The 14881-nt window shown below is 41.6% G+C and overlaps 1 protein-coding gene across 3 annotated transcripts in view; it reads left to right on the top strand.

Moving 5' to 3' along the window:
* LOC117142779 (protein doublesex) overlaps positions 1 to 14881 on the top strand; it is a 41966-nt gene that overhangs the window by 3121 nt on the left and 23964 nt on the right. For 2 of the 3 annotated variants that reach the window (XM_033306968.1, XM_033306970.1), the window contains exon 2: positions 3053 to 4421. In XM_033306968.1, the coding sequence (XP_033162859.1) occupies positions 3368 to 4421 (1054 nt within the window). In that variant the 5' untranslated portion in view covers positions 3053 to 3367. Of the gene's footprint in view, positions 1 to 1391; positions 1967 to 3052; positions 4422 to 14881 lie in introns of those variants that run through there. The other variant, XM_033306969.1, reaches the window with a different exon arrangement.

Raw genomic sequence — 14881 nt, 5'->3', positions numbered from 1 at the left:
CACGCAAATGCATAAGTTAAAAGAGTAATAGAAATGTCACGAATTGCGCTTTTATTTCCAACCTAGTTAGATAAGAAGTATATACATATACTAGATTTCAATGCCATACATCTAAAAACCCATTTCCAATAGCCCACTCGAAACCATTTCCTCGTATGTAGTAGTTATCGACTGACTGTATAGAAATGATTGCAGCTCCTTTGTTAGGTAGTTGCACAAGCCTCTAAAAGACCATTATACCGGAGTACCGTCCACAAATATCCACATCACTCACACGCCCTTTAGAACGAAGAACTAACCAAAACAAATGCAATAAAATTCGCAGTGCAAAGCGGGCAAGCAGAAATGCAAAAAAGCAATTAAGAGGCGGAAGGCAAAACTAAGACTAAGTCGAGCGCACTGCAACTCGAACCCGGACAAGTTGCAAGGCGACTGCAACCGGCAACACAACTCAAACACTCACAAGTGCAGCGAAAGCGGCAACACCATCGAATCGACAACAACAACGCCAGCCAATGTGTGTGAGGCTGCCTATGTACTAGTCCGTCCGTTTGTCTGCGCGAGTGTGTGTGTTTGCTGCATGTGCCAGTACGATTTTGTATTGGTGTGCAGCCCCCACATTTCTCCAAATGCACGCAACGTCGACGCTGCACAGTGGATCCAAATCATAGGGCTTTATTCACAAATATTTAAGCCTCCTAAAGATATAAAAAGAACGAAATTTATATATTCTAAACTTTTCCTTACTTTTCATGTGTTTTAAAGTTACAGTGATCAGTATAAAAACCATTTTCGATCCATGCTAAACTTAAAATATGACATTAGGTACGAAATAATTTCATTCATTTCATCACAGAATAAATCCCAAATTCAAGTAATTAATGACTCCCTTGGTAATTTGAAGAGGACATAATGCGAATTGTTACTTCTATGATTCCTTTGTAGAGCTATTTTAGTTCAATGAATTAAATAAATTCAATTTAATAGATGACATAAGGTACGTAATGATTAGTTTTTAAGATTTTTGAAAACTGGCACTAATATAAAATCTAAATTCAAGAAATAAATAGTTCCTTTTAAAATATGAAGAAAACGTAATACTAGTTGTATATTTTTTTTTTAAAAATAAGCAAAATTGGAAGCCCAGCGTTACTCCAACCCCGCAGGATTATCAAGGACTTTTGACCCACTGTGGCTCAGTTTGGTGCGCTCTTGCTCTCTCGATGCGATTTTCGGTTCCGTTTCGTTGGCGGTGCCCGCTTCCACGCAAACACAGGCAAACATCGCACACACCAGCCAACTGGCGCACACACACACTCGCACATCCACCAATACTGACGCGCTCGCTCGGCGCTTTTGAGTTCTTTGCATCCGCGTCTTGCGGCCCAATGTGAGTTGCCTTGTGCATGCCAAAGATTTCAGATCGGTCAGCAGCAGCAGAAGCAAAAAGCTCGGCTCGCGACTCGCGGAACGTTTTTTAGAAGTTGTGCGGATTAAAAGAGCAGATTTGTATTTGATTGGCCCTATGGATATTGATTTTTGCACGTTGCTATCGGTGCTGAATCAGTCGCTTAATTGGACTACAATCGGATTCTTCAGTCGCGCGTTTTACCGGCGGCTTTTGCAAGTCAGTGGAGATCGTGCAACACTTTCTGTGTGATTTTTTGTTTGTTGTGTGACGACTATTGATTGATATTTTGTAACATACAGCTGAAAGTGACTGTATAATTGGAATTGTGGAAAGCAAGTGTTATGTGTGAAAATCAACAAAAGCTAAACATACCAATTATTATTCTAAACCATCAAAAGTAATCCGGCATATTATTACCCATAATTTAAAAACCTTAAAAGTATATACATCCAAGTTTTAATATAAAGTTATTACCAATATATAACGTATTTTCAAATATCATTAAAAGTATTTTGACTCTTAAATATAAAGTCTTTCAAAATACACGTTAAACAGGTAAATTACACGTTTTTAAAGTTGCAATTTACGATATTTGAATGATCAAATGATCTTGAAAAGATATATAAATGTATTCATTGTAAATCAAGTACATGCATTATTGCAAGCATAATAATAAAATATTTTTAAACTATATGAGCTGTTTTATTTTTTAAAAAATAGTTACTATAAATAGTTACAGTACTAACACTATTAAGAATTCGAAAAATTCAAGCCCATTCAATTAGGGGAATTATTTTTCACAGTTTTTATACATCGACTTTTTATTAGTAAACGTTATACGATTATACAACAATTTCCTAGTAACGAAATGTAAATTATTTTTAGAAAGTTTATAGGCAAATTTCGGCCGTAAATTTACCTTAACTTTTCAAAATTGTTTATATTTTTTCTATATTAACTTTTGCTCATAGTTATTATATATTATTTTACGATTCATAATTAACCGTATTACGTAAATGTATCTGAATTTTTTACACATCTCTCAAACGAAAAAGACGCTTGGAAAATTAATGTGTAGACATTTCCAAGAGTCAAAAGTCGACCATAATTCCAGTACCTCCCCATTAACTATTTGCGCATCCGTCGTTTCTGTTTGAGACAGTATTATATAGTATTATATGACACCGGGATTCACTACTCTATCAATACAATGTATCTACGTGTTTGACTCCGCCTTCGAGTTGTTTCTGAAATCCAATACGAGTCCAAGCAATGTAAAGGGGCGTGGCTGATCGAATCTAAATGATTTTTCATACTTTATTGCCATATAACATGCGATGTCCGATGGCCAATAAAAACGGAGTTTTAACATCTGGTCTTGTTTTTAAAATATTTTCGGAGTGAGGTGTACGCGAAAATATTGCAAACATTTTCTATAGATAGCAATACAAATGTAAATTGTTTGCCACCACTAGCCAAGCATGCAAAAAAAAGGCTAAACTAAATTTCACAATCGATTATAAACATTTGTGCCTCTTGTTTAGAGTATATGGATGCATTGGAATTGCATCAGCTGAATAAGAGTGGAGTGCATGTTGACTAATCTGGTATTAAACAAAAATCTGAACTTTATCTTTTCAGGTGCTTCTAAAATCAAAGAAAAGCAGCTAAATTTAAAAGTGAGACCTAAAGTCTAAATATTTCTCAATACTCTTCGGACTTACGCAATAACCTAAACTTACCAATAATTCATGCAAGAGTAAATTGCAATAAAAGTTTATAATCCTTAACAATATAACTCTTATAAAAAAAAAACTTTAATAATTTAAAGCCCCAGTGAATTTAACAGCAAAAGACAATTAATAGACACAGAAAATGCTAATAAAAATAGCTTAAAGCACGGTTAAATAAACTCAGACGCTCGAACATTTACATAGGATATTAGAAGCTGGAATCATGGTTTCGGAGGAGAACTGGAATAGCGACACGATGTCCGACTCGGACATGATCGACTCAAAGAACGACGTCTGTGGCGGAGCCTCCAGTTCCAGCGGCAGCTCGATTTCGCCGAGGACGCCACCCAACTGCGCCCGCTGTCGCAATCATGGCCTGAAGATCACCCTGAAGGGACACAAGCGGTACTGCAAGTTTCGCTACTGCACGTGCGAGAAGTGCCGACTGACGGCGGACCGCCAGCGGGTAATGGCCCTGCAAACGGCCTTGAGGCGAGCCCAGGCCCAGGATGAGCAGCGGGCACTGCACATGCACGAGGTACCGCCTGCCAATCCGGCGGCCACGACCCTGTTGAGTCATCATCATCATGTCGCAGCTCCCGCTCATGTCCACGCCCACCATGTGCATGCCCATCATGCACACGGAGGACACCATTCGCATCACGGACATGTCCTGCACCACCAGCAGGCAGCGGCGGCAGCAGCAGCAGCTCCGTCGGCTCCAGCCTCCCATCTTGGTGGCTCCAGCACGGCCGCTTCTAGCATTCACGGTCACGCCCACGCGCACCACGTCCACATGGCAGCCGCTGCAGCCGCCTCGGTGGCTCAGCACCAGCACCAAAGCCACCCACACTCGCACCACCACCACCACCAGAACCACCACCAGCATCCGCATCAGCAACCGGCCACGCAGACCGCCCTGCGATCTCCGCCGCACAGCGATCATGGCGGCAGTGTAGGTCCGGCCACCAGCAGCTCCGGCGGTGGAGCACCCAGTTCCAGCAATGCTACAGCGGCCACCTCGAGCAGCGGATCCACCGGTGGTGGAGGAGGAGGCGGAGGGGGCAGCTCTGGTGGCGGAGCAGGAGGCGGTAGGTCATCGGGAACATCGGTGATCACTAGCGCCGATCACCACATGACCACGGTGCCTACGCCCGCCCAATCGCTGGAGGGGTCCTGCGACTCGTCGTCGCCCTCGCCGTCGTCCACTTCCGGTGCCGCCATTTTGCCGATCTCAGTTTCCGTCAATCGCAAGAACGGCGCCAATGTGCCCTTGGGTAAGTGACTCTATTTACATTCATAAGTCTGAAAATGCATTACTTCATAACAAAACTTACACGGTCTGGACTCAATATCGAATGTGCTTCGTTATGAGCCAAAAGAGCACAACTCTACCCACCACGATATCATAAAAAACCAATTTTATATGTTTTGAGATCACCCATTAACAAGATTACTTATTGAGTGGTTTTTGAAGGTTACCTAACTAAATTTTTTGGTCTGAAAACTATTTTATGTACAATCCATCAAATATCAGATACCCGTTACTTGCTTGCTTTTGAAGTTTCTGAGAACTCGAAATATATACGGATAGACTAGGCCGTACGGACAGAACGACATGGATAGTTATCCAGATCAAGAATATTTATAATTTATTGGGTCGGACTGTAATAATCCGTTTAAATCTGACAAAAACAACATATTTTTATGATGAGAAATAACAAATAGAATGCATCCTCCACTATTTGTTAAAATCAATTTAAGAACAGACGGACATTGAGAGATCTTGCAATGGCCCATTTAATTTAATTAGGGTCATGTCTTAAGTTGTATCTGTCATGTAAAGTTTCTCCTTTGGGAGCGCCAAAAAATACACGATCTGCGATCTGCGATCTTTGCAAGTATCTAGCCGTATTTATGGCTCATTTAGTAAAGTGCACACGGAAAATTGAAAATGAAAAGCGCAAAGAAAATTGCCCAGCCTTTTCATCCTGGCCCTGTCCACGAGGAGCAGTCCGCCAAGGAGTGGCCGTGCATCTCGCACCACTAAATGATTGCCACCTAATTATAGGCCGCAAATGCCGCCGCTGGAAGTCCCGAGGACAGAACCATGACTCCACGCGGCGTCGCGGCACGTACCATAGGCATCTGGAGCAGGGAAGCCTCCGACAGAAGGCCTAATCAAGTTGTTGTTGTTCTCAGGGCACAGACTAGTAAATAACAAAGGCAGCCAGCGGGAATGACAATTGCGTATGGAGTCGACATAAAGTTACCCATTGCTCATACACGTATTTAATTCTTAAAGACTTGGAGCTAAAAAGTTAAATTAGGTGAAGTTATCTGAACAGCAAACGAGTACATCCCTAGCAGCTAAGGGTATATTTGGCATACAGTGTGGGCCCGTAGAGTATATCTACGAAAATATACATAATTAAGATGTTTTATTTGAAAAATAAATAGAAGACTTTAAAACCCCAAGCAATGTTACAGTCTTAATGACACGGAATCATGAGACCAAAGCCCCGTACTTGCCGACCAGATGAAAATGCTTGGAAGGAGAGGCATTGTGCCGTCGGTGACGGCCCATGACAAAATCAATTAACTTGGATACACAGGCTGTCAACAGTTGACACCTGAAGGCTCCAGTGCCGCCTATTTTTCTAAAGCGATTTGATCGCCCATCTTACAGCGTTTAAGCCGTATTTATGCGTGGGAAAAATACTCTTCTGGTTGGCAAGCCATGTTCGCTTTGCCTTTGAACTAGGCCTTTAAGGATCTTATAGTTTTAAAATCTATTTAACTTAAATTTACTTAAGGATTTAAATTCAAATTTAAGTTTAGTTGCCTAACCTTTGGCACAGTGGTTATTAAAGCATTGCAAAATTCTTCTTCAATAAATGATATTACAATTTAAGCAAGACACATTGGATTAAAATTATCTTTATTGTGTAAGACATAGTAATGTGATTAGCATATTAAAGTATCTTTCAGATACCGACACCATGGGAGTTGTAGTTTTTAGGATCCCAACTTAAGCAATCAGTCTAAAGCTTTAATCTTGCAGACACGCATAAATGAAGAAAAAATGGCTCTTTATGAATAATTCGCTGTATTAAATGAGCCATTATTATCCGATTCCTTGGGACCAGCATTTATGATCGGCGTTCCCAAGAACTTAGAATGGCAATACCTTAGGGTAGCAGATATAAAAGCTGATTAGCAGCTGGTTTGCGACTCCGTCTGGGGGTGTGGACTCCGCCAAATCAGGTGCAATGAGGGCCATCCAACGCTCGGCTGACCACGTTCCCTAATTGCACCGCGGCACACAACGCGGCATACAAATGCAGCACAATCTACGACTACGACTACGGACAATTACAAGACGCTCTGTCAAGCCAATCCAACACGACCATCCATCAAAGTGCTAAGCAGGCATGAAACTTTTTCACAGTTGCATTTTCCACTCGCCGATGTCTTCTTCATGCATACGAGCATTATCATTATCGGCGCGTAATGGCAGCCAGACATGGATCAGACATTACGGCGGTCGTTTAGCAGAAGTGCAGACAATACAAACCGACGTCTGTCAACTGCAGGTAGTTCGTCAATCAATTGAACACCGCGCCACCTCTCCCAGCTCATCTAGCGCCTCCAGCTCCTCAGGTGCCGTCGTCGCTGGCAGCCAAGTAGCCAGGTTGTGGCCCCAATGTCTGCAAACATGTAAACCCAAACGTAATCTCGATCGCTGGCACGGAGCTAACTAACCCGTCTTCAAACAGGAACCGAGATCGGGTTTCCAGCCGGCCAGGGCAACTTTGTTGCAAATTTCCTAGTCGCCCAAAACAAGTCGGACGGCTCATTAGTTTGGCCTGCTGCCCACACTGGCGCTGCCCGACTCCGGAATTAGTCATCCCGTCTGCGAGTCACCTCCAAAGGCGAGGTTAGGCACTTGGCACTTTTCCTTGGGTCTGCTGCTCCTCCAGCAGTTGTTGCTCCTGATCCAGGGCTATCATTTTGTCATTAAATCTGATGGCCATCATATCCCGATAATAGCTGAATGCCAATATTGTAGAACAGTCAATTGCCCCAGTATCAGTAGGAAACCGGGGCTTTCCTGTGCTCAAGATTATTTCCTAAACACAAGGTTCTGGTCAGTGTAATGCGTTTAGTGATTTTTAAACATCTGGTTGAACACGTAATTGATTTGAATTTAGATCAGACAGCAGTTCTAGGATCGAGATTGGGCTGTAACTTTATTTTTAAGAGAGTACAACATTCTTCAAATCCGTTTTCTATTTCTATGTTGTGGTATTAAATGTGGTAGTGATTTAACAACAAACATAATCAAATTGTGTAGTTCTAAATTAACCACCATGACCCGCTAATGTTATTTTTATACCCTCTCAAATGAGAATGATAATTTCATCAGTTAAATTAATTGTTATTTGAATGCTGTTTGGCAACACTTTGTTGAATATACTGTTCACTTTGCATGGTGCTCTAATACACTCAATATTTATTAATTATACATAATTTAACGACATAAAAGCAGCCATGGCAGTAAACTGCATATAGGAGAAACATAAAATTTAAAGCAACTTCGAGTCATGTTTGTGTAGCGTGTTCACAAAGTCAAGGTAACCATGTTGGCCAGCAATCGATAAACTTCGACTTCAGTTAATTAATTTAATGGGTTGTGCTAATTTCGGGCTCTTAAGACAGGCAGCGCCTCCTGACCAGGCCCAAAAGACCTGGTGCCTGGCCAACAGATCTCTCCCAGTTGTCTGTCTAGAACATTTAGTGCCGCCAATTCGACTGAAAAACCCCTTGGTAGAGAACGAAAAACTTTGCTGCGCTCGTAAAATGAAGTTGTAAAATGTATTTTTGGTATATTTCGCGAACATACATACATTCTGGCCGATTTTGTTTTCGATTTCGTTTCAAATGGCTCGTTTGCCGGCTTCCAGCTGGATTGGAGAGCGTAGTTTGCATTTTATTATTTCCCATATTTGAGAAATGAGCTCGGGAGCAGCGCTTGGCAGCTTTGACAGGTCATTTGGTTGGATAATTTACGAGATTTCCAGTTAATATGTTGGCATTACTGTTAATACTTGTCCGCCGGACTTTGTTCGCGATGCCCGGCGGCGGTCTGCTCCAAGCCGGGATTATATGCGCCCGAAATGGGGCTTAATTATATGGCCAGAATCTATCCAGGAACAGACCACAAAAGGAAATACTTTTCCGCACGAACAATAAAAATATGGTTTTCTCTTCTCGCAATTAAAGCCGTTTTTACGAGCAGAAAATTAGTGTAGTCGCAGTTTGCGATCTGGCCTCTGAACGGTTCTAGAATGGCTCTAAACACGAGGCAGCTGCAGCGGATAAAGGCGTAGGGCTAATAAGCACAGGCCTACTCGCTGGCGTTATTTACAACCTGCCAAAGTCATTTGCATCGGCGTACAGGCATAATCAGCTTCCATCCAGCAGGCATCAATTATAGGGCTCTCGCCGAAGCCCAACCCCCTTTTTTTAAGCCAGGTTCTAAGCCCCGAAGTATTCACTTGAGCTGCATCCTCGAAATGCGGGCCATTAGGCTTCGCACTCATTTTTTTTTTGTTTTTTTTTGACAAGTCAAAAAGCTTTTGAATCCGTGAAAGCGTACTGCCAAAAAAACTAAATTACCCTGTGTGAAGATTCAACGGCTCTTTAAGTGAGTTAAATTACGGGGTACAAACAGATTTCAACAAAAAAGATACTACACATACACGTTCTCTGTGAAGTTATTACCGTGTGTCATCAATAAAAAATTTAAAATTTTCAAAACAACAAGAAAGTATTACATTTATAAGCTGTTTCACTAGTTTATTCCAGACTTTGTTGCCAAAATATTCTCTCTGTGTAGCTAATATCCGAATATCCTGAAGGTGGCCGCTAAAAACACTTAAACAATTAGGAAACAGAGATATTTATTTAGAGGAGGGCATTGGCTGTAAGGAAGTCATTTTCGATCCCACTGATATAATGTTAATACGGGCATTCCGTTGACATGATCAACAGCACCGGGAAGGAGGATGATTGATGCCCGGCCCTGCTGCTTTAGTTTGTACGATCAAAATAGGCGGGCACTTAAAATAATTGCTCCTCCGGGCGCGATTCTGTGCCACTCAATTTATTAAATTTATAAAATATTTATGAAGCCGTTCTGAGTACGTTTACTTATAAAAACTTGTTGCTGCAAATGGTGTAATTGCATGTGAAGCACTGCTTAAAACAACATTGTTGGACCCCCCGAAAGATTGGGGCGCTGGCTCTCAGTTCCTCTGTTGCCACTTAGTAATCGGACGCCGTCTCCGCTTGGCCACGACTTCAGAACTGTTTACATTTCCACAGACACGCAATTTATGATCCGGCTTGGGGCAGGCATTGTTCGCAGCATCGGCATCGCTGCTTGCAACTGGCAACCTGCAACTTCCCTGCGGCAGATACAATACGACTGCAAGTGCGCGAAGTGAGTGCATTCGAAACGAACTGGAATTTGGGAATGGGCAGAGCAAAGCACTTGCAGATTTATGGCAGGCATCTGCCCAAAGGTGCCAAGAACTTGCTTCATAAACCGAGTGTGTGATTGGTCTCGCCGCGGGCCAAATTGATTTATGGTCCTCTGTGGATACGTGTTAGCAGTTATCAACTGCTAAATCAGAAGAGTTTTGCGCCCACAAATGATATTTGCCTCGTGGAATTGATGTCCCAATCTAAGATTTCTAAGCTTGTTGCTTTAATTATAACAATAAATAACAATAATAACTTCAGCAGGGGAACTTAAACTGTTTCAAAACGCTTACAGATGGAGAAAAAGTGCGTTTCACACGAAGTGCGCTTAATTGATTTCTGCGTTCTGTAAATAATGCATGATCTATAAAACCGGGGGCTTAATTATAATAACTAATAGCTAGTCAGTGCTACAAAATATATATTAGAGTGCTTTAATCTGATTGCAAGTAGGGAATCAGTGCATTTCACACGAAGAGGGTGGGTCTGTAAGAAAGGCAGAGAAACAGTTTTAATAAGCACATAATGTGCTTTTAATTACGTATGAAAGTTTTTTAAAGTAACACCAAGTAAGAAAGGTTTCAATAAAAATAATAATGAGTTAATGCTTATACGAAAATATTCTAGAGCCAAATATTCAGCATTGCACTAATTAAATTCATTTTAAATTTAGGAATTTGTCTTATCCATAAAATGTATTTCGCATACTGCTAGTACCAACCTCTCGAAGTTCAACGACCTCCATGATTACCCATTTCCTCCTTCAACCTCTTATGCTTCGCATTCGGCTTAATATCCCAACAATTAAAGTTGCATCAACAAAACTGTCAGTAATAATATCCATATCTTATGGGCCAACGGCCCCGGGTTCCTTTAAGCCAGTTTTCCCCAGCGAATGCGTATCTGAACTCCAGAGCAAACAGTTACGTGCATAAATAGGTACATTGATCAGCTGATTATAGGGCGCAAGGGAAAAACTGGTTTTCCTCTGATCGAATTCAAAGCCGCTTGCCAAAAGATACGTCCTTAACTTTAAAGGATGTCACGAAATGTCAACAGCAACATAGCTCGAAATCAGTAAGGGATCTACTTTCTACACAAGGAAAAATATCTGCTTATTAAGTTTAATTTCATTCAAATATTAAATACATTTGGAAAAATTAATAAAATTTATAGGGAATTATGCAAACACGTAATTAAATTATTTTCGATTGCTTGCTAATAAACAAATATATTCGTACAGTGTACGTTTTTGACTATTTGCACTTTGTTTTTCGTTCAACCCATTTGCAAATCGGCGATTGCCTATAAATAGCAGGAAAAATCATCAAAATATGCAAATTATTAAATTAGATTTTGTATTTATATTGCATTTTATTCGGTGGCTCTGTAAAATATTTTCAAACACCGTCACGCTTTTGCGACGAACAGAATTTCATAAATTCCGAATGCACTTCCACTAACTAATCTTAATTAGAAGACTCCGGCCAACTGATTGAGGACTAGCCCCCTTCATTAGTATGCATTGTTCTCAGCCACTTTGCACATCTGGAAAAAAGTTTGGCATGCCACTTAGTCATTTCTGGATGCCACCTCCTCCAGTTACGCCGATCCACTTCCTCCACCGGATAATTGTGCCATCTGAATCATAAATTACCAAACCAAATCAAAGGGCGGGGCGGAGGCAATGTGATATGATCATGGGAGGCGCACACCTTTGTTTGGTCATGTTCCTGGTCATCTCATCTCGGAACGTCCCCGGTATCGGCAAGTATCTGCATGTGCATCTGCATCTGCAGCGCCGCCCAAGGCTGGTCTAACCGGTATCGAGATCGAGATCGGGATCAAATAGCTGGCCAAACATAAAGACTGATTGATGCACGGTCCGAGTTCTGACCTGGCTGAAGGCGTCTGGCCAAACGACTTTATTTCGTCTTGAATACGGTCTTTAATTTCCAGAACTCAATGATTGATAGGCCATGGCCAGGAGCCCCGACAACGCCGAGCATGTCGATGGCCATTAGGGTAAATATGTGAATTTGCATATTCGGCCAAAGCCAGCAACCCACGGCTCTCGGGCGACCAACGCCCTCAACACGCGACCACACGGTCGGTCGGTCGGTCGGTCGGTCGGTCTGTCACTCACAGGCCTCGACCGCGCTTGTCTATCAGCAGTCCAACAATTTGGACCTCGGTGCACCCCATTCACTTCATTAAAAACTTGTTGCCATTTCAATTTGAAGCCGAAACACCGGCTGGGCGGAATAACACAAAAAAAAAAATACCCAAGAACTCACAGCTTCGAGCTGCCCGCTGGCTGCCACAAATTGTTGCATTGAAAATGAAATTGCACACGTTGATTTACATTAATGGAGACGGGCCATAAGGAGATACCTGCTCCTCCAGCCGGATTAGCTGTGCGTATCGTGGCCCACAAGTCTGGTCCGCTCCGAGTGTGAATGTCTGGCTGAGAAGTCGTAAATAGCAGCTAAATTGCGGCGCGCAAACTCGAGCATTTGAGCACACTCGAGCTTTAATTGTGTGTATAAATTACATTTGCTGGATAAACCATTCTAGTGGATGTGGCGCTTCCTGTCATATCGCCAGATGATTTAGATAGAACACCATGATCACCTCAACTCAAATGACAGCTTGCCATGGAGATTATTAGACACTGTTGGTGCTTCCAAACCGATTGAACATCACGCATTAGTAAAGATACAGTTAATAGATTAGGAACTTGTCTGAAATCCTTATTGCAGATACTGCCTGATACTATCTAGTCTAACTAGTTTGTTTATGTGAAAATGAAAAGACTTTAAATTAATTAAGATAAATATTAATTGCAGCTTTCTATGATAATGATATTGATTGATATTGATGTAGTATGTTATAGAAGACTTTTACATCATTTGCCTAAGCTTTATCCACCCTAAAGATACTTTCGAATTAACCAAAGAGCTTAGAAAAGAACCATATCCTTGGTTCCAGAATTATTCCATGCATTAAACTAAAACTCATGTGCTCGAAACTCATTGGGAAATCGGTTTCTATTGCCTTCATTAAATTCGAAACGATGGCAAAGCTCCGGGCCCCGCCCACACGCATTAATTCCCGCCAACATATATGTACATACGTATATATGGTACATACATATATAGGAGCTATTAACTAGCCCCAAAATGCTGGCCAAGAGGATCATAAAAGCGACGTGCCCCCACCGACTTGCCTCCTCCTGCGGCCTGCTCGAGATTTTTACCACATTTTTAATTTATTTTCAACATTTTTACAATTCTAAAGCATTTTTGCATCTCGTTCCTGGGCATCAAAGTAGTAAATGTCGCGCTGCGTCGTAAACGTGTAGGGTATTCAGTTGAGTCGAGGAGCGAGCGTGAGGAGTGCTCCCTTGGGAGTGCATGGGTGTACATGGGGAGCAGTTGGGGAGTAGATGGGGAGTATATGGCCAGTATATGGGGTGTAACGATATGGGAAATACGCCGGGAAACCTGCGCAGGAACTTAACGTTGGAAACGTGCGCGCCTCAAAGGCAAATTACGTTGCGCAGACGCATTTAATGAGCTGCGCGCCGCTGAGTTGCTGAGCTGAGAGCTCAGAGCTGAGTTTCTTTTACGATGTTTTGCTCAATTCCTACAATATTTTTGTTAGGTTCTTAACGACTAACGACTAAGCCATGCACTGCAAGAAAATACCCTAGAATCAACCATGCAGCTGGTCACTTTAACATGTTTAATTTGCTACGATGGAAACAACTATTTGCTACGATGGAACAAACTACTGGTTAAGACACATTAGTAACTATAAGTGTATTTCAATCTTACCAGATTTGTAATTCAAATACACATGCTATACCAAACTGATACAAAAATAGATGAGTTAACCCACATTGTGTACCGGATAAATGATTTGCTTACCCGACCAGGCTGAATATTTCTCAGGATCGTAGATCAAATCACTCGCCAATTGGTTACCCTTTCGCAGGCTCTTGGGACTTCACATTATTGGTTTGAGATTTCAAACATAAAATTATAATTTACAACTTTGTTTTTTGTTCGCTGGCTGGAGTGGAGAAACATAAAACTACGTGGAGTCTTTTTAAGTTGATTTTAACAGCGCGTAATTTCATGAAATGCGCGGCAAACAGATGCGACTGGCGATGGAGATCCATGAAGATGAAGATGAACATGGAGACGGAGATGGAGGTGGAGGTGGAGAAGGTGGAGATGGAAGCATAATATGGCCCTAAACCGGTGGGTCCTCAGCCGCCGATCGCCAGTCGGTTTCCGCCACTTCACTTCCCTGAGGTTCGCTATACATCTTGGCAAAATAATTTAATTAGCTTTGCTTGTGGCTTCTCTGATTGCCGGCGAAATGATGGGATTTAATTTTGAACCGTTGCCATTTAGTTTTTTATGTCATATTATAGCAATCCCCTAGGTAGGGTTCAAGCTGCAGGTCAAGCCAAAACACGAAATTCCAAACACTTAAGCTTAATCCTGTGAACATAAAATGGAAATCGAAGGTGTAGCAATATTAAGAGAAGGAGGCAGTGATGAAGTAATAAAACTTCTTTAAATAAATTAAAAAATAAATGAACAAAATGTAATATAATAAATAATAATAAAGTTTCAGATAAACCAATCCGAAATGTTAAGTTTTCCACTATTGCAACGACTTTACGCATCGTATCTATGCAACCTTCGGTCGATCGGCCATTGAACTCTGGGTATCTGGCACTTGGTCGGCGCATATGATATTTTATACAAATGCAATTCCATTCAATTACGCGGGGTGCAGACTGCAAGCATATTGCATAATTTGGATAGCCAAACGAGCACTGACAGCTGCAGATGGAACCGAATCATCATCATCATCGCCATCGAAACCGCTGGGCGGCGAACGTCGACGGAACTCACCTTGAACTTGAATTAGTTTCCACTGCATTGCTTATTCATATCGAAGTGTTTATATTTATATTTATATATGTATATGTATCTGTAACAGTTCTGAACTCGGGTATTTGCATTTAAACAAACATCGATACCGATACCGATGCACAAACACACATGACCAAGGGTGGGCACGTGGGGCAGTTCAATTCCCGGTTGGAATTGGAATTCGTGTGAGGAAAAGTGAAAACGCCTTGTATTTGAAATTGAAATTTTTGCGA

Source organism: Drosophila mauritiana, chromosome 3R (assembly GCF_004382145.1).
Source record: "Drosophila mauritiana strain mau12 chromosome 3R, ASM438214v1, whole genome shotgun sequence".
Classification (NCBI taxonomy): Eukaryota; Metazoa; Arthropoda; class Insecta; order Diptera; family Drosophilidae; genus Drosophila; species Drosophila mauritiana.
This window is presented reverse-complemented; position numbering and strand designations above follow the sequence as displayed.